This window comes from Gambusia affinis, linkage group LG09 (assembly GCF_019740435.1).
Source record: "Gambusia affinis linkage group LG09, SWU_Gaff_1.0, whole genome shotgun sequence".
In the NCBI taxonomy this organism is placed as follows: Eukaryota; Metazoa; Chordata; class Actinopteri; order Cyprinodontiformes; family Poeciliidae; genus Gambusia; species Gambusia affinis.
The window spans coordinates 28,028,250-28,052,927 of record NC_057876.1 but is presented as its reverse complement, the minus strand read 5'-3'; the positions used below and the strand labels follow the sequence as shown (position 1 = coordinate 28,052,927).

General features: G+C 38.3%; 1 protein-coding gene across 1 annotated transcript; it reads right to left on the bottom strand.

Annotated features, from left to right (window-relative positions):
- Window positions 1-16,369: 16,369 nt before the first annotated feature.
- LOC122837328 (centrosome-associated protein CEP250-like) lies at window positions 16,370-24,134 on the bottom strand. The gene is made up of 2 exons (XM_044127616.1): window positions 22,458-24,134; window positions 16,370-16,969 (listed from the first exon to the last, which is right to left on the bottom strand). The coding sequence occupies exons 1-2, from the start codon at window positions 23,793-23,795 to the stop codon at window positions 16,814-16,816; spliced, it is 1,494 nt and encodes a 497-aa protein (XP_043983551.1). The 5' UTR covers window positions 23,796-24,134; the 3' UTR covers window positions 16,370-16,813.
- Window positions 24,135-24,678: the final 544 nt, after the last annotated feature.

Here is a 24,678-nt window from a genome sequence, read left to right as displayed (position 1 = left end):
TTGTATTTTATCGATTTATGCATAATAAAAAATCATTTTACAATGTGCAAAGAAGCCGATTAAAATCCAATTTTCTCAGTTTATTACATTACAAATGCATAATTCATGGTAAATATGAGCAATTCCCTTTAAATTTCACTTGAGGGCGATATTGTAACATTGATGAATAGCTGAATTTGCCGGACGGACTGAAGGATGAGTGGATGGATAGATAGATAGATAGATAGATAGATAGATAGATAGATAGATAGATAGATAGATAGATAGATAGATAGATAGATAGATAGATAGATAGATAGATAGATAGATAGATAGATAGATAGATAGATAGATAGATAGATAGATAGATAGATAGATAGATAGATAGATAGATAGATAGATAGATAGATAGATAGAATTCATATTCTCCAGTCAAGTGTTCAGCCATGGCGCAGGCATTTTGCTTGTTAAAACCAGCTGCTCTCTCCATTCAGCTCTAATGTATGAACCTAAAAGCAGCATATTCCTGCAGGGTTCTGTTCTCCCATAAGGTGTCACATAGCAAAGAGAGATATTCCTTTTAAACAGTATATTCTAATCACCCTTAAACGCAAATGTGCCTTGTCACTATCACTTTAAATAATGCACATCTTCTGAGAAAAGTAGCAGCACATACTAAATTTGAGCTACATTAGAAGAATCCATGTCAGTGCCATAAGAATAAAAAAAGCTTATGACTGTTTTGAGGTCAGATTCTAAAATAGATTTTTCCTCTACAGTACACCACTTAAATGTATATTGATCACACGCCTAATTAACTAAGTTAGTTAACTTTGATTAAATGCCAGGCAATTAGCTGAAAGGCTTAGGTTTTTTGTTTCTGAGGTACAAACTGTGAGTCATAAAGGACCGTAGATGTAAGCTCAGGTGTGAGCACTTTGAATGTGCTTGTATAACAGGCTGACACAGCATCTTCAATCCTCAAATTTAATTAAAACTTTTAAGTCTCTTAACAGATTTGTCTAATTATCTCAAGATCTGAAAAAAAACTACTCCTCATTCTGCTAATAGTCTCTTCCTAATTGTTGTAATGAGTCTTCTAATTGTTAAATAAAACCTTGGACTTGCAGCTAATGTTTCTCAGGATGTTCTCAGAGCAAACATATATGCTATTCTCATTTGTTTTGTTGGTTCAGTAGTAATATAAATAAAAACACACATAGTAAATAATATGTGTTTTAAAATCACTGCTGCATGATGGATAAACACTAAAGTGATTACTTTCCTTTTTTAGAACAATTGACAGCCAATTAAGCTGCTTTGATTATCATGAGGACCAGACTACTGATTGCATGCTTTGCTGGTTTACCACAAAAAGCCATAAAATCATACGTCCATGCTTTAATCATTTCAACTGTGAGCATTTTTAATTACATTAAACTGTATGGGAAGCAAAAAAAATAAAAAAATAAAATCCAGTTGCTTCTGTGGAGGAGGGAAGCTTAACTGCAGATGGAGATGTGTTGCTATGCAACTGGGATTTCATCACCAGGGTCACATTTGACTGTCTGTCTCCAGCAGCTTGGCAGGATATGATGACTGCTAACGATAGCAGCATTTTTAAAACACTTTATTTACCTATTAAATCTCAATATTTTCTAACTTGCATATTGCAGCAGAGCCATTTACGGTTTATGGATGTTGTTTAGGAAATGGGCTACTTATGACCAACAAAGATCTGTGAATATAGTGTCTCTAAATAAATATCTGTATGAGGTAAAACACAAAATGAAACCCATAAAATGTAAGAAAGAATGGAAAAGTCAAATACTCTACCTTATGTATTAATCTGGCTCATTTACCATAGCTCTGATTATATAAAGACATAAATAGAAGGTAGCAGCTGCCTACGCCTTCCTATAGGATGAAATATTCAAATAAATTTTTATCTCAGACCAAGTCTTACAGATCATCTTTCATGTTTATTATAAAAGGCTCAACATGCATTAATAATCATGTCCCAGTGGCTGGTGCCTGTGTCCAGTATTCATTCGGCCAGAGACAGGACAACACAGACAACAATGCACACTCTCATAACTCTGGGAATCTTAGAGTAACCAGTTGGACTGACATTTGTGTTTTTGAATTGTGGGAGGAAGTCGGAGTATCCAGAAAAAATCCACTCCTTCTCATGGAGAACATTCCAACTCCATCCAGACCCCAAGCTGGGATTTGAACCATGGACCTTCTAGTCTAACTGTGCTATGCAGCACACAAAGCTGCATTAATTAACTATTAAAAATATATATATCAAACAATAAACAATAGTTAAAAACTATCACTATGTCTTGAAAGTAGAAGAGACAGATAATCTGTGAATATATTGAGCTCCTCTGCCTCCTCTCTGTTGTCCTACTGCCATCTGCAGAAATACACCACTTGGTCAGAAACAGCCAATCAGAGCCAGAATGGAGGAGATGATTCACGTTTGGACTGCAATAAATTTCACCTATAAGAGATCTCTGATGATCTGACCTAATCAAAGAACACCACTGAGATTGTGAAACATTTTCAGGAAAGACTGCACCTTCTGAGGAACATAAAATCAACATCTTCTAAATACACAATGTGTTGATGTCGTGTGGTCCTGGAGACCCAGGATGTTACTGGACTGTCCTCCTCACACTCTGCTCATGATTGGTTTCATGATTGGTTTCAGAGTCGCTGCAGGAACACGGCTCTGAATACTGACTCTTCACACCTCTCCATGAACATTTTGAATTCAGTAACCAGGTAAACGGAACCACAGCAACAGAAGCAGAAGCACCAGACTGGAACAACTTCCTGGCTCAGGTAAATTTCAAACTTCTTTTAGGATGATGCACTTATCATTATTGCACAGATTTTCTATTTCTAATGTGTTTAATGATTTTAAAAGAAAACTGTTCTTTTATTGTATATTGCAGAACAAAAAAATTGCCTACATTTTTTTTTTCTGTAAGTAATATATATTTTTTTTAAACTTGAAAGATGCTCATATTGTGAATTATTTGGTCATGATTGGAGGATTAGAAGTCACTTTACCAAAACAAAACATGCAACACAATAATATTTATCTGCAAAAGTTTTAGTGACAAAAAACAAAAGCTGTGGTAGACAGTAAATTTACCAAGAGCAGAGAGTTTTATTTTTTTGGCTTTATTTCATCCAGCACAAAATGGCTGCAAGAAAAAAAATTAATAAATGTAGGCTGTTGTGAACAAGTTTACCCTCTAGATGGCAGTATTTCCATTTTAATTTAGCTTTATTCTCCCCTGGTAATGATCGGATGAAAACACATTCCTCATCTCCATCACTGGCACCAGTCTTTATTTTTCACTGGGGACTCGGCTGAACATGACAGTATTAGAATAAATCAAAGTGTTTGGCTTGTTAGGATCATCCGAAAGCTGCTGGTATCACAAGGAGAACTTAAACTTCATCTTAAATCATTATTTTAACTGTATTACCCTCTCATGGTGCATCAAAGACTCAGTCTGATTTAATAATGGCGCATTTAATTGGATATAAATAATGACACCCGCAGTTAAAGGGACCAAGCACTGTCAGTGAGAGCATAAAATCAGCCTTTGATCAGAATGAAAAGCTAAGGTGTTCCCTTGCTGAAGGGCGTGTTAGCAAGACATAAACAAGGGTCTTGTAATGCAGATCATATCTCATCTCCAAAAAGCCATGAGAACATGAAGCTGTAGGCAAAGAAAATCAACTCTTCCCAGCATTGTTCTTGTTTTATTCAGTAAGGGCAGTTTTTTCACAGAAATTTCACGTTTAGGATAAGCAAACAGGATTATGCTGAACAGCCTCTGGCCAACAGGAAACGAGGAAAGAAATAAAAGCAACAAGCTTAAAGTGAAGATAAATAACTACAAAGCTTTCCTATAGTTAACGTAAATATACCTGATTTGGCATGTTTCAATCCACCACATTGATTAAAACAAACAAAGCAAAACAAATACAAGTACTTTATATATGATGTGTTATATTGTATTTATAACTATTGCAACATTTGTTGCAGAGTTAGTTTCCCAATTCATTGTGCAACAATTTCTAAATAAATTGGATCAAAAAATAAATAAAAAAATTGCAGGTGAAATAAACTTTCTAAAATGTAAAGACAGAAAGTTAGAGCCATGGTGACATTTTCCTCAGAAACAGAAATGCCTTGGACGTCTCCCTGTTGATTTCAGGGAAAATACCATTAGTAATTACATTTTATCCCAGGGAGGATTTCTGTGAAGCTCTTGTTTATTAATTCAAAGCAAACTAAGCCCTGCCAAATCCAAATCACACTGATTGATTAAGTAAACATTTCTTATGATGATTTGGGATTTAAGTGACTTATTTTTGAACATTTTTTCACCAGTCTTGTCTTTGGTTTATCCACAGCTCATTGATCATCGCTAACATCTTAAGTCCCTAAGGCAGTGCTGGAACTTGTAAATCACCTTTACTATTTAGTTTCATGTTAGTAACACACCTACTTTTAATATTTATAATTTCCATTCAAAAAAGAGAGAAAAAAGTTCCCTTTTACTCAGTTAAGGAATTTGTAATATTTCCAGATTATGATCCGACCCAGGTAAAGGGGTTTCATTTACAGTGATTGTGTCCAAAACTGAAAGTAGTTTCATGGTCCATGATGCAGCGACATCTGGAGAGGGAGAGGAGACAACACATGAAGTGAACGACAAATAGATGAATCTGAAAATATGAAGGATGAATTAAGATGCTGTAGTGTTTCAAAAATCTAGTAGAAAAAGCCAAAAAAGTAAGAAATAGACAACTGTTATAAAATCTCATAAAAGAGATGGAAAGTAGCAGTTACTGAATTCATCAGTTCTGTAGAATTAAAGATTTTGTGCAGGAAAATAATTTTTTATTTTCAGTCTGCTGTAAATATCAGTTTCAATACTTATTTATTTGATCAGTGATTAGCTATTATATTTAAATAAAACACAAAAGCTTCAGATTTAATAATTATTTCACAGCAGTTGTAGCACAGGTGTGCACATAAATCTCAACGTGAACTCCTTCTCTGAGCATGTGAATTATTGTCATGCATAAGAATTACCTTGCTGTTTCCTATGCAAGTAAAATTTAATTACACACTGACTTCAGCATCACAAACAATCAGTCATGACTGTATAAGTGCCACAGGAACACCAGCCATTCTGTCATTGCTACATAGTCTCTGTTTCTCATCTCTCAGGTAATCATTCACCCATGGGTGGAGACATTTATGCTGCATGGTCATTATTTTGCCTGTTGCATAGCAGAGCACAAGTAATCCTTTGATTTGAAACCTTGGGTTTTGGGAAGCGGCTGTGTTCTCAGCATCTTCTCTGCCTCAGGCGGTGCTTGAGTTCTATTATTTATCACTAAGTATGGCGGGGAGCTGAAGGGAAGACGGAGGGGAAAACAAGCTTCATACTCACAAAGAAGGCAGAGAATCTGAGAGAATCCAAGTGGTAGGGTAACTTTTAATTGAAATATCATTCCTTTGGCGACATTACGTCTCAAGCAGTGGAATTCTTTAAGATCTTAACATCTTAGCTGATGTATAACTACTAGCATTTTAATTTCATGTGGTACAACAAGATTGTTGTTGAGCAGCATGAGGTGCTTTATTTAGCTGTGGTAGATTACAGAATATCAGAATATTACAGAATAGTGAAAGCAATTATTTTCCCTCCGTTTCTTAACTTGTATAAAGTAATTTAGTAATCCCATACCCAGCAGTGTTCCCCAAATAAAGCTGTTTTTCTCATTTTGAAGGGCAGTTCCTGATTGATGCCCTAAAAGTGGAACTTTTTTTTCAACCTAAGATTTGATTAGCTCACACCTTTACAGTGCAGAGGCACGCTGATGAGATCAGGCCATGTCTCACTCAAAACCCATTCTGCTTACCTTTCATTTTGGCTTTCTTCAAATAATTGTTGGATCAAACTGTCAGCATTACTGATGAATTTCAATGTTTTTAAAATACTCTTTCTAAACTTCCTAATTTATGTTTATCGTAAATGATGAAAAATTTCAAAAGAAAGATGGTAATAATACATTCTGAATTCCTGTCCTCTCGCCAGATGCTGGACTGAACTGGTTCAAAGGTCACATTCCTCTAACTAGAGTTGGATCATTCATGTTCTTGGAAATTAATACATACCATATCCTTATGTAAACTGAAAATAATAATACTGTTTGCTTGCGTCGTAAAACCTTGAATGCAAATGAATATATTATTTGCAAAAAATCCAAAGGTCTGTAATTCTCCAGAGCTGAACAAATGCAGACCTGCATGATCTATCATGTGTTTTATGTCTACAGCAAACCAAAGATTTGCTATTTAATTAATTTAAAATCATGATATTCACACCCCGGATGCCAGTTTACAAAAAAATAAACATCACATAGCTCCTTGCAAAGTGTCATTTACTGTACAACAAGTTTATATAGGGAACAATCTGATTCAGTGAAACATATAAACAAATAAATCAAAATAAAATTTAAACCATCTCAAAATGAAGTCCACACTTTAGAACATAGAAAACCTACAGAAAACTAAAAAATATGATGAATTACAAAAAAATTTAAAACAAATGCCTTAAAAATTAAAGCGAAAAGTGATGACACATCTCTTGAAGATAATTATATATCATTCATAGCTTCTACCTGCATCACTGACTTTAGAAGAAATAATTGTAACCATTTAATCACACAGATGTATGAATGGTAAATATACTGCAGCTGTACAGCTCTGCACTACCAGCTATAAAGGCAAATTTAATTAAATTGTTGTAACTATAGTGCAGAGAGGTGACATGACACCATGCTTAAAATGCCTCCTGTTGCAAATTTTCAAAAATAAACTGATAAAATATAATGACTCCTACATTCATTGGTAATAATTAATGGTGACAGAATGGTTAAAACATCCTCACTAGTGTTCAGAAAGATTAAACATATAGTTTAAAATAGTTTTATTTAAATGTATATAAGGAAATTTCCGCTTTTGACTCAGATTTAGGTTAAACATTTCATTACCTTTCATTTATTAAATTCAGATAAAGGTAATGATGTAAGAAGCTAAATATCAGGTATAATGCATAAACAATGGACTGAAAAAATATAATTAGTCAAACTTTCATTCTGCTGCTTTTCTATAACAAATTCAGTATTCAAAATATGGTAATCAGATTAGAAAATAATGAATAAATTCCTAATTGTTGTAAAAAAAAAACGGTAGGAAACATAAATGTGACTCTGTCCATTAGTATCAGCATATTTCTCCTGAAACACAAGTAATTAACTAATTATCTCCTAATTTCCAACAGAGTCTGTGGTAGAAGAGTTTGTTGACTAATTGAAACTGCTTTGTGCAAAAATAAACGTTAAATGAGAAACTATTGATTTTACAACCTGACTGTACATGTGAATATTATCAAAATGCTTGCTAGGAGAATCAATGCGCTGTCTAACTTAACCATGCTGCCTGCACCTCTGCATGTCAGCCTCCACCCACACTAAAGTATAATAAGCATGGGTCTCCTGTCTCTGAGCTGAAGTTAAACTGAATCTATCCCTCACTCTGACCCCCATGGTGGCTGTGCTATTTCCTCCCTGGTAGCCTAAAAATGTATGAGCAAATTGCAAAATAAGTTTAGTACTTCTAAGTAAGTGAACAAATAGAAAAACCACCAGCTGCAAATGCATTCTGTAATCCATATGCATCCAGGTATAATTATTCTCCAGAGTCGGCAGTAATGACTCGGGTTTAGAACGTAAATAAGTCCTGCGGTGTGCTGACAAAGACAAATGACACAGTCTTCATCCAACTCTTAGCCCTCATGTTTTGTGCCTCTGTTCTCCTCTGGGCCTCCAGCTGAGCCACTACATTATATTTTTTCAAGCTCAAGTCCAAGATTTCTGTCTTGAGCCTGTGATAGAAGAGAGGCAAAGAGAGCTCACAGAGAAAAAAGCTGCTCTAATTGTCTAATTGGCCACTTGTGTTCTCCAGTGGGTGGAAATATCCTGGCGAGATCTTGGTAATGACCTTTCTCTCACACAGGTTCTCCCCCAGCAGAACTGAAGGAACTTCATCTTAGTCTTCCTTCAGAGGTCATTTGTGTTTTCCTCTTATATTATGCTTTAAATCTTGCCCAGGTGGTTTTTGCTGTTGCTTAAAATAACCCTTCTCCATCATAATTTAAATAATGTATTTGACATACATTATAACACTGTTTGATTTTTGTTACTCAATTAAAGCACAATTTTTTAAACAACTCTTAGGCCTCGTCTACACAGAGATGATTTTAGTTGCAAAGTTTTTGAATCTGAATCTGCATAAATTCATCATCGTGAGGGAACTAAAACGTTTGGCTTTGAAATCGGGTTCCATTGTGGATAAATTTCAAAATGCCGGTTTCATGTTTCCTTATGTTGATGCAAGCCTAGTCATTTTTTATTTTTATTTTGTTCCACAGAAAAAAACATGTTCAGATAGCATCTACAAAAACCATAAATGTTATGTACAAGTAGGCAAAATGTGCATTTGACTCATTTTTATTCTACTTTGGTTTGAAAGATGTCTTCATAGTGAGTTTTATCTTCCAAATAATACAAGAAAAAGAAGACAGCATAGAATGACAAGTTAAAATCCTCTCAGACATCTCTCTGAAGCTGATGCTCTGGAAGCAGACAGAATTATACTTGAGATGAATATCAATGTGAAGTGAAACAAGTTATCGGCACTCAGATGTCAGACACCACAACAGATCGGTCAGGTCAGCACAGAGTAGCATGGAGCAGTGTATAAACTGACAGACAGGCTTAATTTAAAGGTCTGCACCTGAGTAAAATTTGTTCTATTATTACTAATAGATATAGAATAATAGTCAGCTGTAAGCTTCATAAATAAATTATCTGGGCTCATTTTCTGACAAAGAAGTTTGACTTCACATTAAATGTTACAAGGGGCAAAAAGCTTGAAATGTTTAGCAACACCATTGGTTTGCTGGTCCGAAATGGTTATGAAACCATTTTTTTTCTTTTATTGCATACATGCTTTTTCACTTCTGACTAAAATGATTTCAGTATTTGCTAATAGAGTTGTCTTCCAATTTAAAGCTATTTGGTTTTAATAGTTAGTGTTTGTTTGTGTCCTGGGTTATATTTGCTAATGTCAACAAACCACTAGAGCACTGACAGTTTCTGTACACTATTAAAACGTCCTTTTGCATTTTAGTGGGGATGTTGTTGTTAGCCATTTTGCCTTGGAATTAACAAGCTTGTTCTGTTAATCCGCTGCTCGGCACTCTTCCTCAGCTTTTCTGCATTCCTCTAACAAGACGCACCTGACTTCATTGCCAGTCTTTATTCTTCAGTATTTAGGGACTTTGGTTTCCATTGTTGACTGCTGGTTTCTTCTGTTGTCTTCACCATGGTTTCATATCCTGTTTTCTTAATGCCAAGATCTGTATTTTTTCTTTAATTGTAAATCTTTCCCTTCACAATCGTTTTCCTAAGTTCTTCTCTGTATTTAGGTTCTGGACTTTTGTCATTTCATCAGCAGATTCTTATGAAGAATGTCTTGGTAAATTACTCCATTCATCCTTCTTTCAGTTATATAAAGCCTGTTAGAAGAAGATGCTATAAATCAGCCCAAATCATGATATTACCACCTTCTAACAGTGTTCTGTTTTGATCCATTCTTCCTCCAACCACAGTGTGTGGGTGTGTGTGTGTGTGTGTGCGTGTGTGTGTGTGTGTGTGTGTGTGCGTGTGTGTGTGTGTGTGTAACCACACTGAATAAGGTCAGCTTTGACCACGTTTGACCAGACTATATTCTCCCAGCATTTCGCTGGGTTGTCCAAATCTCCCGCAGCAAACTTCAAACAAGCTTCATACTTGTGCAGGAAGGACAGAGGCCATTTGTGGTTTAGTTCATTGCTTATTTTTTTCATGGAAAAAAGAGAATCTAATATTTTCAAGTCTTCCTGAAAATCCTCTGAGAGTGCTCCTTGGCTCTTGGAAAACTTTTAATTGTCCTTTTGACTCCTGACATAAGTGGCTTTTACATGATGAAATGATATTGTTTCAGTTCAGGTTCCAGCAGGATTCGGTGCTATGAGATTTGCACATAGCAGGAATGCTTTCAAAGTGCAGACCAATTTCATCTGGCTTCTTGGTGAAATAGGTTGAAAATGTGCTTCTGACACGCTAGCATTATTTGTTTACGGTGTCATTAACGGATCGTTTCTGAAGTGAAGAATTACTCAAGACCTGAGGAAATGTCGCATTGTGTTTGTGCTTAACAAACTGAGATAACTCACAACCAGGAAGGTTACAGAGGAAGTTCACTAGTTTACTGAAAAGAAGTCAGTAACACATGATGCACTTTTAAATAATTTTTACAACTTTTAATTTGTGATTTTATTAGCCATTAGCATCTCAGCTGTAAGAGTTGTCTCTGTTTACCTTTTAGATTATAAATATTCCACCTCGTTTCAGTCAGACAGGCTACCACCGTTTCTAAATTCTCTACTCCTCCTGGCATAATCCCCCATTTCTATAAACCAGCTGGATTACAGTCAGTTACTGTTGGATTACTTTCTGTTACTCTGTAGAGCTCCAAGGATCCTCTACTTGTTTAGTGTTATTGTAACAGTGTGGCAGGACATCTTGCTATGAATGTTTGGAAAACGTGCCAAAGTTATCCCATGTTGTATTTTCTCTGTTCACTGCAGACGCTTGGAAAAGGTTCTACCCATTTATTTAAAGTTTAAGTAATGTGCTGAATCTAAAAACAAAATCCACTGATATATTTAAGACAGTTTAAGAGATTAATATAAAAATGTTATTATATCAGTTTGCAACAATTTCTTTGTATTACGTTCAGTCAATATATGACCATCAGCAACACAGAACCAGATCAGTGGCCTGACATCCAATCCAGCAATGACATCAGTATCGGTTCTGGCACCAAAAATGGATTTGATTGGTTCTGTTACCTGTAAAATAAGAGCAATATTCCATCTTTTTATGACTGTGGCAATCTACTCAGATATATTAAAGACATCTGTGCAAAAAGAGGGGTTCAGAAGCAAGTAGAAAGACATGTACATAATGCATTATATCTAAGCTGCTGAAGGCAAAAATATATCATAGATTAATCATCAACGGGCAAGAACTATGAAACTAGTGCATATAATTAGACTGACGCCTCCATTTTTAAATGCATTTAGTTTCTGAGTGGGTAATGTGAAGGATTAAAACGGAAAGAGTGAGAGAAGTGCAATAAAGAAATGAACACAGAGAACAATCTAAATATGACTGAGTCCAGAGGAGGCCAGAAGGGTGACATAAAAACTCTGCAACCTTCGGCGTACCTGTAAATCATCTGACTGCTTTATGCTGAAACCTCTTGGTAAGCACAGCCATAAAGGCCAAAGAGGAAAATACAGACAGAAAGTTGGTGTGGGAGGAAATTTATCTCCAGACCAGACAGCGGATCTTCAACAAGGGCTCAATCACATCCAGGCATTTTAATGGACACTGTCACCCACAGGCAGAACATTTGTAATGTCAGAGCTTGATGCAGGAGAAAAACCTAAATGTGTTATATCATCATGCAGATTGAGTGGAATTGTTTTCTGCTGTTTCTCTGGTTGATCTTGTTTTTATTTTAAGCCATGTTCTTACATGGAATTCCTCATTTTGTTTGGATTGCTTCCATTATGGAGGATGATATTCCGCAAAATGTTTTTTAGCTTTTTTCTCATTAAAACTGCAGAAGTTGAAACATTCTTTTACCTTTTCTGAAGTGTTTCATGCTTATTCTGCACTGTGTTTGGCCACTTACTCATTTTCAGTTTCTGTATTCTGATCTATGCTTCTTAAAAAATGAGAGAGGATGTTTAATGCCTTCCTTCGGGTCTTGGGTCATCATTTCACCTGACATGTTTATTGTTACATATTTTATAGTTTCTTGATGTATGACTTTTTTATCCTTCCCCAGTGCTACATTCCTAAAAGACAGAAAAAGCCAAGATGTGCTGTTCACTGCTTTATCCTCTCTGTCACCATACCATGAACTCTAGAGTAAATCCTTCAGTGTATGATGGCAGTGAGATCCCTTCTAACCGCTGCACCCCCAGGCAGCTTTTCTGTCATTTATGCTCTGCCTGTGGGTGATCTTCACATTCACAGACTCTGCTTTTAGAGAGTTTCTCCTTGTGTACTTGCCAGGATGCTTATTACCATAGCAACACAATCTCTCACAGAGCCAGAGGAGAGCTTTCAACAAACAAGAAGGCTGTTGCAGCAATCCCTCCAGTCATTTGCAGAAATACCGGATCAATGGCAGAGAAGTCACTTTATTCGTTTATGGGCCTTTAGAAAAGGGGGGGTGTATATTCACAATACTATATTTAGCTTACATAGTTCACTTTTGTGTGAAGGCCTTTAAAAACTTCTTTCCAGCTGAGTTATATAGAAAGCATTGAGTTTTATGTGATGTGAAATTAATTGTTAGGAAAAAAATATTTCTTTTTGAAATTTTCTCAGCATTAAGAAGGACATTTTTGCTTATTTTCCTTTCAAAGTTGCACAGATGTGTCCAAGCAGTGGTCAGCGCTCCAGTGGTCAAAGGTGTGGCTAGCAACAGGAAAGAGTTTGTTTTAATATGTCCATTTGGAAAATCCTCGGGGGAAATAGCACGGATTCTGCTGCAGATGTTTCACTCTGTTTGTGTGCTTGGAATTGGGGTTCAGCCCTTTGATCTAAGAAAAAAAAAACGTACCGCAGGGGTTTGCTGCACTGATGAGTCAAAGTTCTGTTCAGAGCGAATTAGAAACCCTTCCCACCTCCGGATTGTCCCAGTTTCCCTGCAGAGTGTACCTTCTGTGATCAGGGATGTGGGAATACCGCAGCCCATTGCCTTGATTCATCTCTGTCTTGGCACAACCTGTGACCATTTGGCATCTCCAGTGGAAACACTCTGTCTGTGCCAACAGCGACAGACCACCAACCTGCATGCTTCCTCCCACAGAGTTCATTTTTATTTTGTCTCTGCTCTATAATCAGTCTGTTATGCCTGTGTTGTTTAACCACACACTAAATCTTTAACAATAACAGATCCTTGCATTTCAGCCAATGGACCTTACCACAGGGGCCGCTTTTCATTGGCTGATGCCCATTCTACGTGGTCACGTGCGTGGCAGTCTCACAAACACACGCTTCCCGTTAGCTAAGTACAGCATAATGGCAGCCAGCACTGATATAAATTCTACACCTTGAAGCCTGTCTGCTACACAGTCTTACGTTAGCTAAACAGATCAATATGTAATGTGTTCTGTATCTGACACACACTGAAGATTTTATTTTAGCAGAAAATACTTTGGACTAAACTGTTCCTCGTGTTAGCCTCTCTAGCACCAAGTACAGCTGGTCAATCAACCATCGCTGTGTTCAGGGAAACGCTGATTAAAACTTGAGAAATAAATATCAAGCCTGGAAACTTGATATCGTAACGGACTGAATATAATGTTTTTAACATAATCTTTGGTCGTCTTGCGGGGCGCAGGCGGTTGCCACGGTAACAGGTGTGCTTAAGCTACAAAGAGAGAGCGAGTAAAAAGGTACGGGTGGTTTTGAGTTGAGTCGCATTACAGCCGCTGTAGTTTCTAAACTTTGGACTAATTACCTCGTTCGTTTGTGAGTATACGTCATTACTCACAAACAACATCACATAGAACAAATATATTTCATAAAATTTTAACAAACAAATTTTGTTACCATGGCTTCTACCGTGGTAATTATGTGAAATTAAATTAATTATATCCCGGCTTCAGAAGATTTGCCTTTACCTTTACAGAGCTCTCTGGTTCCTCCTATCAGTCTATAGCTTCTCATATTGAGGTCATCAAACCAAATTTCAGATCTACCATAACTGACTGACACCTGCTGGCCTCAGGTTTGAAACCAGCTTCTGACTGAGAAAGCAGTAACCTCCTCCCAGATGAGGACATGAACTCGTTAGTTCTTCTGTCCATTGCAGTGACTGATATATTGTGAAAATCCGGTAGAAATGATGCACTAATCAGTCATGTTTACATAGAAACAACGTTTGTGAGACTTTTGGTCACATGGGTCGGTTGTGGGCGGAGCTTGGTAAAGGCCATTAATATGAATATCTGTAAAAGGGAAATGGGCAGAGAAGCATAAACTGAACACACAAGTTGAACAGATTGGTTAGTTAAAGGTGCAGTATGAAACTTTCAGTCTTCAGTTTTCAGAGTTGTTATGGCATGCATCAAAAATGCACTGCTGTCCTTTGTTTCACACTGGACAGTCAGAACTGTTTTGAGCATGGCCAAACTTCCAAAGGGAGGCCAAGATGGTTCATTATCATGGAGCAGCAGTGACAGCTTATCCCTCAGGTCTGATGTCTGCACCCTAGCTTCATTACAAAACACCTGCACCAAACTTTAAGAGGTTCTTGAAGGTAAGAAAAGTTCCAGCTCTGTTAACTGTTTGAAACTCAGTTATCATAGTGTCACTGCAAAAAACAGAACAGACTGACATTCCTTTGTTTGTTAAGAGTGGCTTGCTCAGGAGATATTCCCATGGGAAACTCAGTGATTGAAAAGGAGACGCCCCCAGGGCACATCTGTCCTGCCTTCAAGGTTAATGTCTGCAAAGGAGTGTGTTTGAGATGGTGTGCATGGCAGCATTCACATGCATGCTGCATTATGCTTTCATATCTCCAGACTTTGAACTTTAGCTTTTTGTAGATGTGTATAACGTTGGCCTCATGAATCTATCGATTTATTGCTAAAAATTACATTTTGTTTTAAATCTGTCATTATAACACAAAAATTTTCAAGCACCGACCGTGTGAAAGCATTTCACGCTGCAGCTAATTGACTGAATGAGTCGCTGTTTCTCTTCTCACATCTTTAAAATGCAAACCAGAGCTTATCTCATCCATAATATATTTCTTCAGTAAATAAAGCCTCTTACCGCACATCCACTAGGATGTGAATTAGTCTACCAAGTTGGAACCTTTTTAAATGAAAACTGAAATTACCTTTACCACAGTTATGCTAAGGATGTCTATTACCAGGGTCTATGTGTGCGAGCTACTGAAACCTCAGGCATCATTAGACATTGCAGGGACCCCAAACACATCTGGCGGTAAAGGTTTTATCAGCTACAGAGAATAAATAATTGTTTTGTGGGTAAAATAATTACAAACTGACTCATTCACCGCAGAAGCTGAAAGTCCAGACCTCACAAGCTCTTTAACTCTACAGGCTATGGTTGCTTGAGCTGAACCCAGCATGAGCTTAACACTAAGGAGCCAATAAAAGCAGCCTCATTTAGGTTGCTGCTCCTTGCTGTTCAGTGCACTTGCAGATGAAAATGAGCCTCTCTGCTCTGTCAAAGTTATGTGGTTCTTTGTGACAACCTGCCAGATTAACCTAAAAAACTGAGAGAAATATATATTTTTTGAAACATGTACATTTCTGCCAGGTAATCAGCTTAAAATACAGTTTACCAACTTTGGTAAAGGTTAAGTTTAAAAAGGTATAACTTTTTTAACCTTATTTTAGAAGTCCCTTAAAGGGGAGCGGCAAAAGTAAATGAGGTGGATTAGCAGCGCTGATGGACAGGGCATTGAGCTGTTAGCATGTCATAAGGCTGTCATACAGCAACAGTCTTCAGTCAGAGGCATCTTAAGTTTATTGCAAGACTGACTACTACTGGAGAGTCTTCCTGCCCACAGCATCGCCATCCTCAATGACTGAAAATGTTTGAATGGTTTTAGTTATGACCTTTAATTTCTCATTGCAATAAAATATTCGAATTTTAAGTTGAATTGAGAAACTTGATCTGAATTAATTTAGCTCAGGGTAAAATGTTACAAAGGAGAGATAGTTAAAGGCATCCGGTCATTCTGGTTGAATGACAGGATGCTTTAAAAAAACAGCGGTGCTTGAAATCATTTTACTTTTGTCAGTCCTCATCACCCCTAAGATTTCATCACTGCTTTTCATCAAAAGGGTTTTACAGAAAAGAAGATTGCTGCTGTTAATGTCACACCCAAATCATTTATTTATCAAATCATCAAGGGTGCCAGAGAAAATCCCAAGACTCTCTCCTTGAGAGGATTCAAAGAGAACGACATCCTTGTCTTTTTGGTGCATTCTCTATTTAAGTATTTTCTAGTTTTATAATGTTTGATGTTATCCAAGTGAATCTTCAAAGGTATTTTTATCTAAAAACTTGATTTGGTGTTTAAAAAACTGTGCAGACTACTAAGCACCAATTCGTCTCATGAATAAAATGAGCTCAAAGTCGAGGCGAACCTTTAGATTCAGGGCCACTCTTATCACTCAAAGATCAAAGATAATTGTGCAGCAGAAAGATGTGAATGCAAACCAGAACACAATGTGATGTGACAAATATGGTCGAGGAACAAGCAAAGACTGGCCTGGGATGAAAGACTGCATGGAACTACTGACAAAAAAAGAAAAAGAGAAAATGATGCAAGTATTACAGAAACCTTTGCATGAATTGCAGTAACAGAGTTTTATGTTTCATTTATGGTCTATGTGCTTTGTAATATAATCTGGTCCAATTTACTTAAAAAAATACTTTAAATTTTGATCAACTGCTTAAGACACACAATTTACCTTCTTAATACAGTAAAGCAAGATAAGGCAACACAAGACATGAGAAGGATCAGTTTGAAGGGTAATTTGGTGCAAGAAGTTCATCTGATGAGCAATACTGGGATGGAAATTGCTGGAGTATCTGGTGAACAGCTATGGACGCATGGAGACAACAGACAAACTCCATGCAGAAAGAGTCCAGGAGGTTCTGGCTGCAAGGTGGCAGTGCTAAGAAGTACCAGGATTGGACTGCAGATCTGGAGAGACGAAAGTAGAAAATGAAAGCTTGCATGAGTCCAGTGTTGGGGAAGCAGTGTGGGTTTGTGTTTAAAAAAATGATTTTTCTCTCAGCATATAGCTGCTTGTTACAGTTATTGGCTCCTGTCAGGATCAGTCTCTGCAGTGGTACTAAACATAAAAGACAATGGCAAAAATGTGCAAAGCAAGAAGAATAATGCAGAGGAAATTCAAAAGATGACAGAGATTTGGCTTGTGTGAATTCCCAGCTTTCATTTTTGCCAACCATTTGATTTTAGAAGAAGCTTGTTCAGACATCGGTGTTCCTTCCCTTAACGGTAGACTGTTCGCCTATTGTTTGTAAGATTATGTGATTTGAAAGTTTATTTTACCATTACTCAGGATTTATTTGAAATATGTCTAGATTTTTGAGAAGCAATCAGAGAAAAGTCCACTTCCACCTTCCTAAATTAAACTGTATCAGTTACAGCTGTCTCTAATGGTTTGTGTTGTTTGCTTGACTGATTTTACTCAAAGCTGTGCTTGAACTCGTGATGTTGGGTGTTCCTCTTTAATGTACCTTGCATAATTATGAGTGATGTTTCTTTTGAGGTTTTCCAGAAGCTGAATGACTGGAAAGTGTGCAGGAAAGAAATAGGCTTATGTCATCCTCTGTGGCTGGTTTTCTAAGTTTGCAGACTTCTGTTACTAGTGAGTAAACTGACCCCGGTTGTTGTGATTTTTTCCCCCCCCATGACCACATCAGTCATGCTGATCTTTAAAGATCTACCCCGGCAGCGCCTCGACATGAATGAGACATTTAGTGGAGTCCTGACTGGGACCTGTGTTGAGCCTCCCTTGTGGTCTGTGACCCTCGTTTCAAACGGTGCAGGAAGAAAAGAAAACAGGATGTGTGAACCGTTCCACTCAGCCTATTTGTCCGGGTGACTCAAAGTGTGGTGATGAGGCAGTTGCAGGCTTTCAAAAAACAAGAATAATTTATTAATACCTAAAATATTAAAAATTAACAGGGTTTTATGCAATGTTTTATTTCTTTACCACCTCTTTTGTGAAAGCACCATTTCCACAAAATGTGAAAATCTGACAAAACTTTTCACTAGGACAGTTTCACAATAATACACACCGTCAGAAATAACTTCTCTGTCCTCAAAATAATTCAGCAATATTTGATTTTGAAGGGGAAATGATTTATTTAAATTCACAGAATGTTTTTGAAAAACTTGAAGATAAAATTTCTGACCTATTTGTTTTTTTGTAATTGGGGCCTGCCATGCAAAGCAATGGCAGGAACCTATTACTCTACACCCAATAAGGTGTCTCTTTATTATTCTTTAGTTCTTCTTCCGTGAATAGAGCTCAAAACGCTGAATTAAACCCTACAAAAGTGGTATAAAAACATGCGGCTTGATCCCGGCATTGGAGCCATCACTTCTGGTGGGATTCTGAGTTAATATGGCGAGAAAAAAAAAGCAAAAAAGACCCCCATAAAACCACCTCCATTAGTGTGTATTGCCAATATGGCTCCTCTGAGCAGCAGCTCCTATAATGAGCTCAAGTTTCAGCAGCTGCTTGCTAATTGCTGCTGGCTAGTCTGAGAAGCCGAGTGGGGGAGGAGCTGCGCCTCAAAGGTGAAGCTAAGTCCACCCAGGCATTTTGCACAGTTGAATGGTTGCCATGGAGATTAAAGGCGACCCTCCAGGTTTGTTTCAATGAGGGAACAACATTATAAGATGATGGACAGATAAAAAAAAATTGATTTTACAGAATATTTGATCTGTAAGGCAGCAATCATACCAACCCTGTTTAGTCTGCTTTAATCCAACTCCAGTCTGCCTGTCTAGTCAAAGTTCAGTTTGTTTGCGGAGGTGTGAATACGTAAATAAGCCATCAAACTGAACTTTGGTCCCTCTACAAACCTCAGCCTGGGTTTGGTTGAGGTGCAGTCTGGTACGTTTGAATGCGTATGTGAACGGACCGGAGACCGCTCCAAAACCAGGAAGTGGACAACAGAGCAGGGCATTCTGGGTAAGAACAACTAAAACAATAGCAGGAACCTATTGTTATGCACTCGTTACCGTTAATTAGGGTGACCAAACGTCCGTATTTCCCGGGACATGTCCGTATTTCACGTCCTGTCCCGGGTTTTTTTAGAAAGTGAGGAAATGTCCTGTTTTTTAAATTACCTTCATTGGACCATTAAATTTACAGGCACTAGGGCCCTGCGCACAGCGCTGCGTGTGACGTAAACCCTGAGCCGCGTCAGTGCGGGCAGCCCTGTTCTTAATCAGAAGATAGATAGCGTGGCTGTCAGTAACAACATGCCAAAGCGCAAATGTATGTTTACCGACGATTTACAAAAGAGTTTCCCCGCTTTCAGACCGGGTTCGTTTTTGGTACATTTTGAGTTATTTTTGCAACACAAGAGGTATTTTTTGTTAATTAGCTCATTTGATAATTTATTTTTTCCAATAGTCTACAGAACAGACATTATTTCGTTCATTACTGAGTATCATGTTATTGGGAGCGGAGAGTTATTGTTAACTTTTATTAAGTGAGGGATATTTAGATGAGACATTATTTCTTTCATTGTGCTATTCATTCATAACAGGAATTGTTAAGCATTTTTTAATAAATACATTTTGAATAAAATTATCTTTTGTTATTGGAGACTCCAATAACAAATGATAATTTTGTTATTGTCAACAGCAATAACTGCACTCACCAGTAGCCCCTCCAGGACTTAAAAAGGCTGGATAAACAGTCAGAACCCAACCCAAACCCGTAGGTAGAGGTAGAAGCTGTCTGCCCCCCCCCCGTCTTGTTGCACCAAGACGGGGGGCAACAAGTCAGCCCACTCCTGCCCAGCGCCTCTCACAAGGGGCAACTCCAGGGTGGGGCCTCATGTAGGGGCCAGCAGAACCACTGTTTCCAATGGTCGTTTTCTTCATCAGGATCTTTGGGCTGCACTTGGTCTGGTTCCTCACCTTGGACCCGTCTGCACTGGGGGGCCCAACCAGAGGCATGAAGCCCCCACAGCAAGACTCCTAGGATCACTGGGACACTCAAACCCCCCCACCACGATAAGGTGGCAGCCCATGGAGGGTGTGTGTGTGTGTGTGTGTGTGCGTGTGTGTGTGGGCGTGTGTGTTTGTGTGTAAATATGAAGTAACCTGTTAATTATGTAAGAAAGAGAGAAAATGAGAGAGAGAGGAAGAAAGTTGTTTTTTAAGATGAGGAAACAGATTCTGACCTTTGGTCCAGCTGTGAGGTAAAATGAATCTTTTTAGTTTTTTAAAAAGATTTTTAGGCTCTAATAAAGTTTTTTAGGCCATTATTTAACAGGCTGAACAGGAACTTGGGAGGAGAGAGAAGGAAACGACATGCAGCCGATTCCCCAGGACTGGGAATTGAACCAGGTTGACAAACAAAACCTAGAAGAAACGTCCTAAATAAAACATCATTTACAGTTTTACTATAAATCTGGTTAAAAAATAACTGAATTAGACATTTCTTAGCCCCTTTTCCTTCTCTTTTAAACAAGCAGACAACATAAAAGCTTGATATTTATTACAAAGTATTGATTTAAGTATCGATTTCTGATTAAATTCTCTGTTTTCATGCTTTCATTGATTCTTCTTCTTTTTACCTTTTCTACAGTTTTTCATATTAAATTGCACTTTTTTGTTAAGTTTCTTATATTATCTTGAATCTGTATTTATAAATAAAGACTAACGGAAAGATCTCACAGTAACTGTTATTTCTGATAAAAACGTTTTTTTCTTATAACAAACAAACCAGATAAAACGTGTTTCAGCTTCTTCATGGTCCAGAGTATTAAATTATGATTAGATTAAACTCTAATCTTCAATTAACATCCTGGAACCTGAAGAAATCCAAACCTGTTAAATCAGCTTTTAATGTTTGGTATAAAAACATAAACAGGATTTATCAAATAAAAACAGGAGAATGAACTGAACTTGTGTTGATCCTTGCTGGTCATGTTGACACTCAAAGAACTTCACACTACAGTCACATTTACACCCACATGCAGGTCGGGGGGGCAACTTGCCACTAAGTGCCCCGCCCTGGGGCAGCTCAATATGTGGCTGAGGAAGCTGGAATCGAACTTGCAACCTTCTGGTCACAAGACGACCACTCTACCCGCTGAGCCACAGTCGCCCTAAAACAGCCACTGCATGATCCTTTTTATAATCTTTTTAAAATACAGATTTAAACAGTTTAATGAGCTACAATTCAGTGCAATTTAATATGAAAAGTGTGTAGAAAAGGTCAACTAAAGGTCAAACCATTAAAAGCACAAAGTACAGTGAAAATAAACAGAAATCATTACTATTAAAAGAAGAAATTTTAACTCTTAAATCAATACGTTGCTATAAAATTGAGCCCAGTGTTGTTGTGGCTCTAAACCAGTGAAGGGAAAAGGGCAAAACGTAACGTTTGGCTAATTCAGTTAATCTGACCAGTTTAACAATAAAACTGACCAGTTAATCTGACCAGTTAATCTGACCAGTTAATCTGACCAGTTTAACAATAAAACTGAACTTTATGGTTTGGAGTTTCTGAAAGTGTTTTGGGGCGATTTGCAGCGACCAACTGACCTGACCGACATGTTTTAGGAGATGTGGGGGAAACCGGAGCACCCGGAGAAAACCCACGCAAACACGGGGAGAACATGCAAACTCCACACAGATGGTCTCTGTGAAGGCGCAGCGCTAACCGCTGCACCACCGTGCTGCCCACGTTTTTTCCAATTGGGTTGGGAAGGGATCTATTTTCTAGGGATCTATTTTCTAGTTTGTCAACAGGGGAAAAACTTTTTAAATTTGGTCTTGATGGAGCGTCATGGCGCCCCGTTCACAGAGGCTATGACCTCCACACGTTCGATTCCAGTCCTCGGTTCGACTCCTGCACGTCTTTCTCCTCCTCTAAATATCACAATCCAGAACTTTAGGCTTATTCTGGATGTTCTTCACTGTTCTGTTTGTTTTTTGGCTTCTTCCACCGCAGAGCGTTTTGGACCTTTTTCCAGAAGGAAATTTTGGATTTCTTCTTTTTGCGGTCCTCCAGGATTTGGGCCAACAAATCCCGGAGGTTTTGTTGGTCCAAATTCTCCTGGACAGTTTCTCCAGAGACCTTGGTCTCTTCTGAGGTTTCTGGATCGGTGGAACAACCAGATAAATGTTCTCCTGAGAGTTCCTCCTCAGAAGAAACCTCTGGACTCGACACTTTGACCGGGTCCTCTTGGTTCTGATGATCTTTCTCCATCTCTTGGGAAACTGTGAGTTGTTTCTGGTGGAAATTTTCTTCCTGAGCTCTCAGACTGTCAGCCAGCAGTAAATAATTTCTTGCTGTTTCTAGATCATTTTTGACACATCTGATCTCCTCCTTGTATTGATCTGCCTGATGTTTTAATGTAGTTAATTCGGTTTCGTACCGACAGTTCAGCTCTTGGTACAAACCGTTTACCTCCTCCAGCTCAGCCTGGGTGCTCCTTTCCTTGTCCTGCAGGAATTTGATTTCTGTTGTCTTGTTTTCCTGGAGGATGGCATATTCAGCTGTCAGATTGTCCAGAACCATCTTGTCCTCCACTGTTTTCTCCAGGTGAGCTTTTCTTTCCTGCTCGATCTGCTGCTTGTAAGTTTCGACCTCCTGCTGTAAATCCATAAGGTCTTCTGACATTTTCTGGAGGAGCTCCTCCTTCTCTGCTCTCATGGTGTCCAGAATCACTTTGTCCTCCTCTATTTTCTCCATGTGATCTTTTCTCTCCTCCTTCATCTGTTGTTGTATGTCCATGATGTGTTGTTCAAATCTACATTTTAGCTCCTGGTTTGAAAGGTGAACCTGATCCAGTTCTTGGAGCAGCTGTTTCTCCCTCTTCTGTCGGATGGTGATTTCTTCTGACATGTTTAGGGAGAGCTCCGCCTTCTCGGCTCTCAGATCTTTGATGAGCTGCAGATTCTCCTTCTCTCTTTTAATGTTGGCGTGTTTCTCCTGTCTCAGCTCCTCCTGATATCTTTCAGCGTCTTGCTTCAGTTCAGAAACGTCATTTTCATATCGACAGTTCAGTTCACTGTATGAACGTCTGAGCTGAGTCAGTTCTTCTTGCAGAAGTTGCTCGCTGTTTTGCAGGAACTCGATCTTTAGGGACATTTCCAGAAACATTTGGTCTTTTTCGGCTCTCAGGTTGTTCAGCAGTTGTTGTTCCTCATGAAGCCTCGCTTCATGAATCTTTTGTGTCTCTGCCTCCTTCGTCAGCAGAGCATCGTTGGCTTCATGCTTGGAGCTCAGCTCCTCGAAGGAAGTCTGGAGTTGGTCCAGTTGTTCTTGGAGCGCCGCACTTTTCTTTCTCTCAGCCTGTACTTCAGCTACAAAAGCTTCCCGGCTGAGGAGGTGGGCCACCTTCAACTCCTCAAAGACTTGCTGCAAGGACTTCTTGTTCATGTATTTCACGTCACTGTGAACCTTGGAAGCAATGACCGCAGCGTTAAGGACTGCTGGGTCACTGAACTTCTCTAATCTCTCTAGTTCCCTCTTTGCCTCTTTGGCCTGGTTGATGAAAGATTCTTTGAGATCTTTCTGTTTCTTTAACTGGAGTTTTGTCTCTTCCAGTTCGGCCTCCAGGTGGGACAGTTTTTGGTCCCTTCCGGCTCTCTCCATTTCCAGGAGGTAGTTGAGTCGCTGAATTTCCCCGTGGAAGACAGTCGGGTGTGCAGGAGGGAACCTGCCTGGGGGGTTTTGCTGGCCTCCCCGTCTCCAGTGGGATCCCATCGATCCACTGTTGAATCTCGGTGATTGATGAGACATTTTCTAATTCAATCACTACAATCGTTGATCTGTAAACTTCTCTAAAGAGCTTTGCGAACGTCTGAACTGGTCAGTGTTATTGCGAGCAATGAAAAATATGCAGAATTGTGTTGCATACAATTCTGCAGTTGATGACATCACAGCCTGTGACGGTGACATCACAGAGTCTTCCATCACTGGTGGTGTGACATCATTCCACCACCAAATATCTCACTCTTTATTCTTGTTTACATTCAAAATAGTCCAGGATTCTCTTGTTTTTATCCCAGATATCAGGGCATCAAACTCATTTCCATTTGGGCCAAATTAAAACCCTGAATGTTCACAAACCGACACGGTAAAAAGCTCCACCAGGATCCAAACTCCTCTTAGAACTACCAGAGGTTCAAACTCCTGTCATTCATCTTTAGCTTACAGAAAAAGCACCAAGCCGCCCTATTGGTCAGTAAACTGACCAAAAAGATTTAAGCTTCGGCGTGCCCTTTGACCCCCACAGACTCAGACGTGCGCTACGTACAAGATGTTTTGAGACATAAGATCTTTCTTTTTCTCCACTATTGTAAAGAGGATTCGATAATAAAAATTTCAGAAATATTTCTTTTCTTTTTTTACTTCAAGGTAAATCTTAAGTTAGACAAAGTGGGTGCAGCCTGCAGGCGCTGCTACCCTCCGATAAAATCCAGCAGGCGTCTGCGCAGTTCTGAACTTTAACCATAGAAAAGAGTTTTATGCATAAAGCAATTTATTTTAAACATTTTTTGTAATTTGCTTTTTAAAAAATCTAAATATAAACAAATGTAATTAATTCAATGTAAAAACATTAAATTAAATAATTTCATTGGCAGTGCTCCCGATGACGATTGCTATTTTTAGAACTTGCTCC

What these genes read in the sequence shown, in the direction of transcription:
- LOC122837328 (XM_044127616.1), bottom strand. Translation starts at nt 23,795, where the DNA reads ATGTCTCATCAATCACCGAGATTCAACAGTGGATCGATGGGATCCCAC. An exon ending in CCCAGGCTGAGCTGGAGGAG is followed by an intron (nt 16,970 to 22,457) that starts GTAAACGGTTTG and finishes TCGTCTCTCCAG; the next exon opens with ATCTGCAGTCCAATCCTGGT.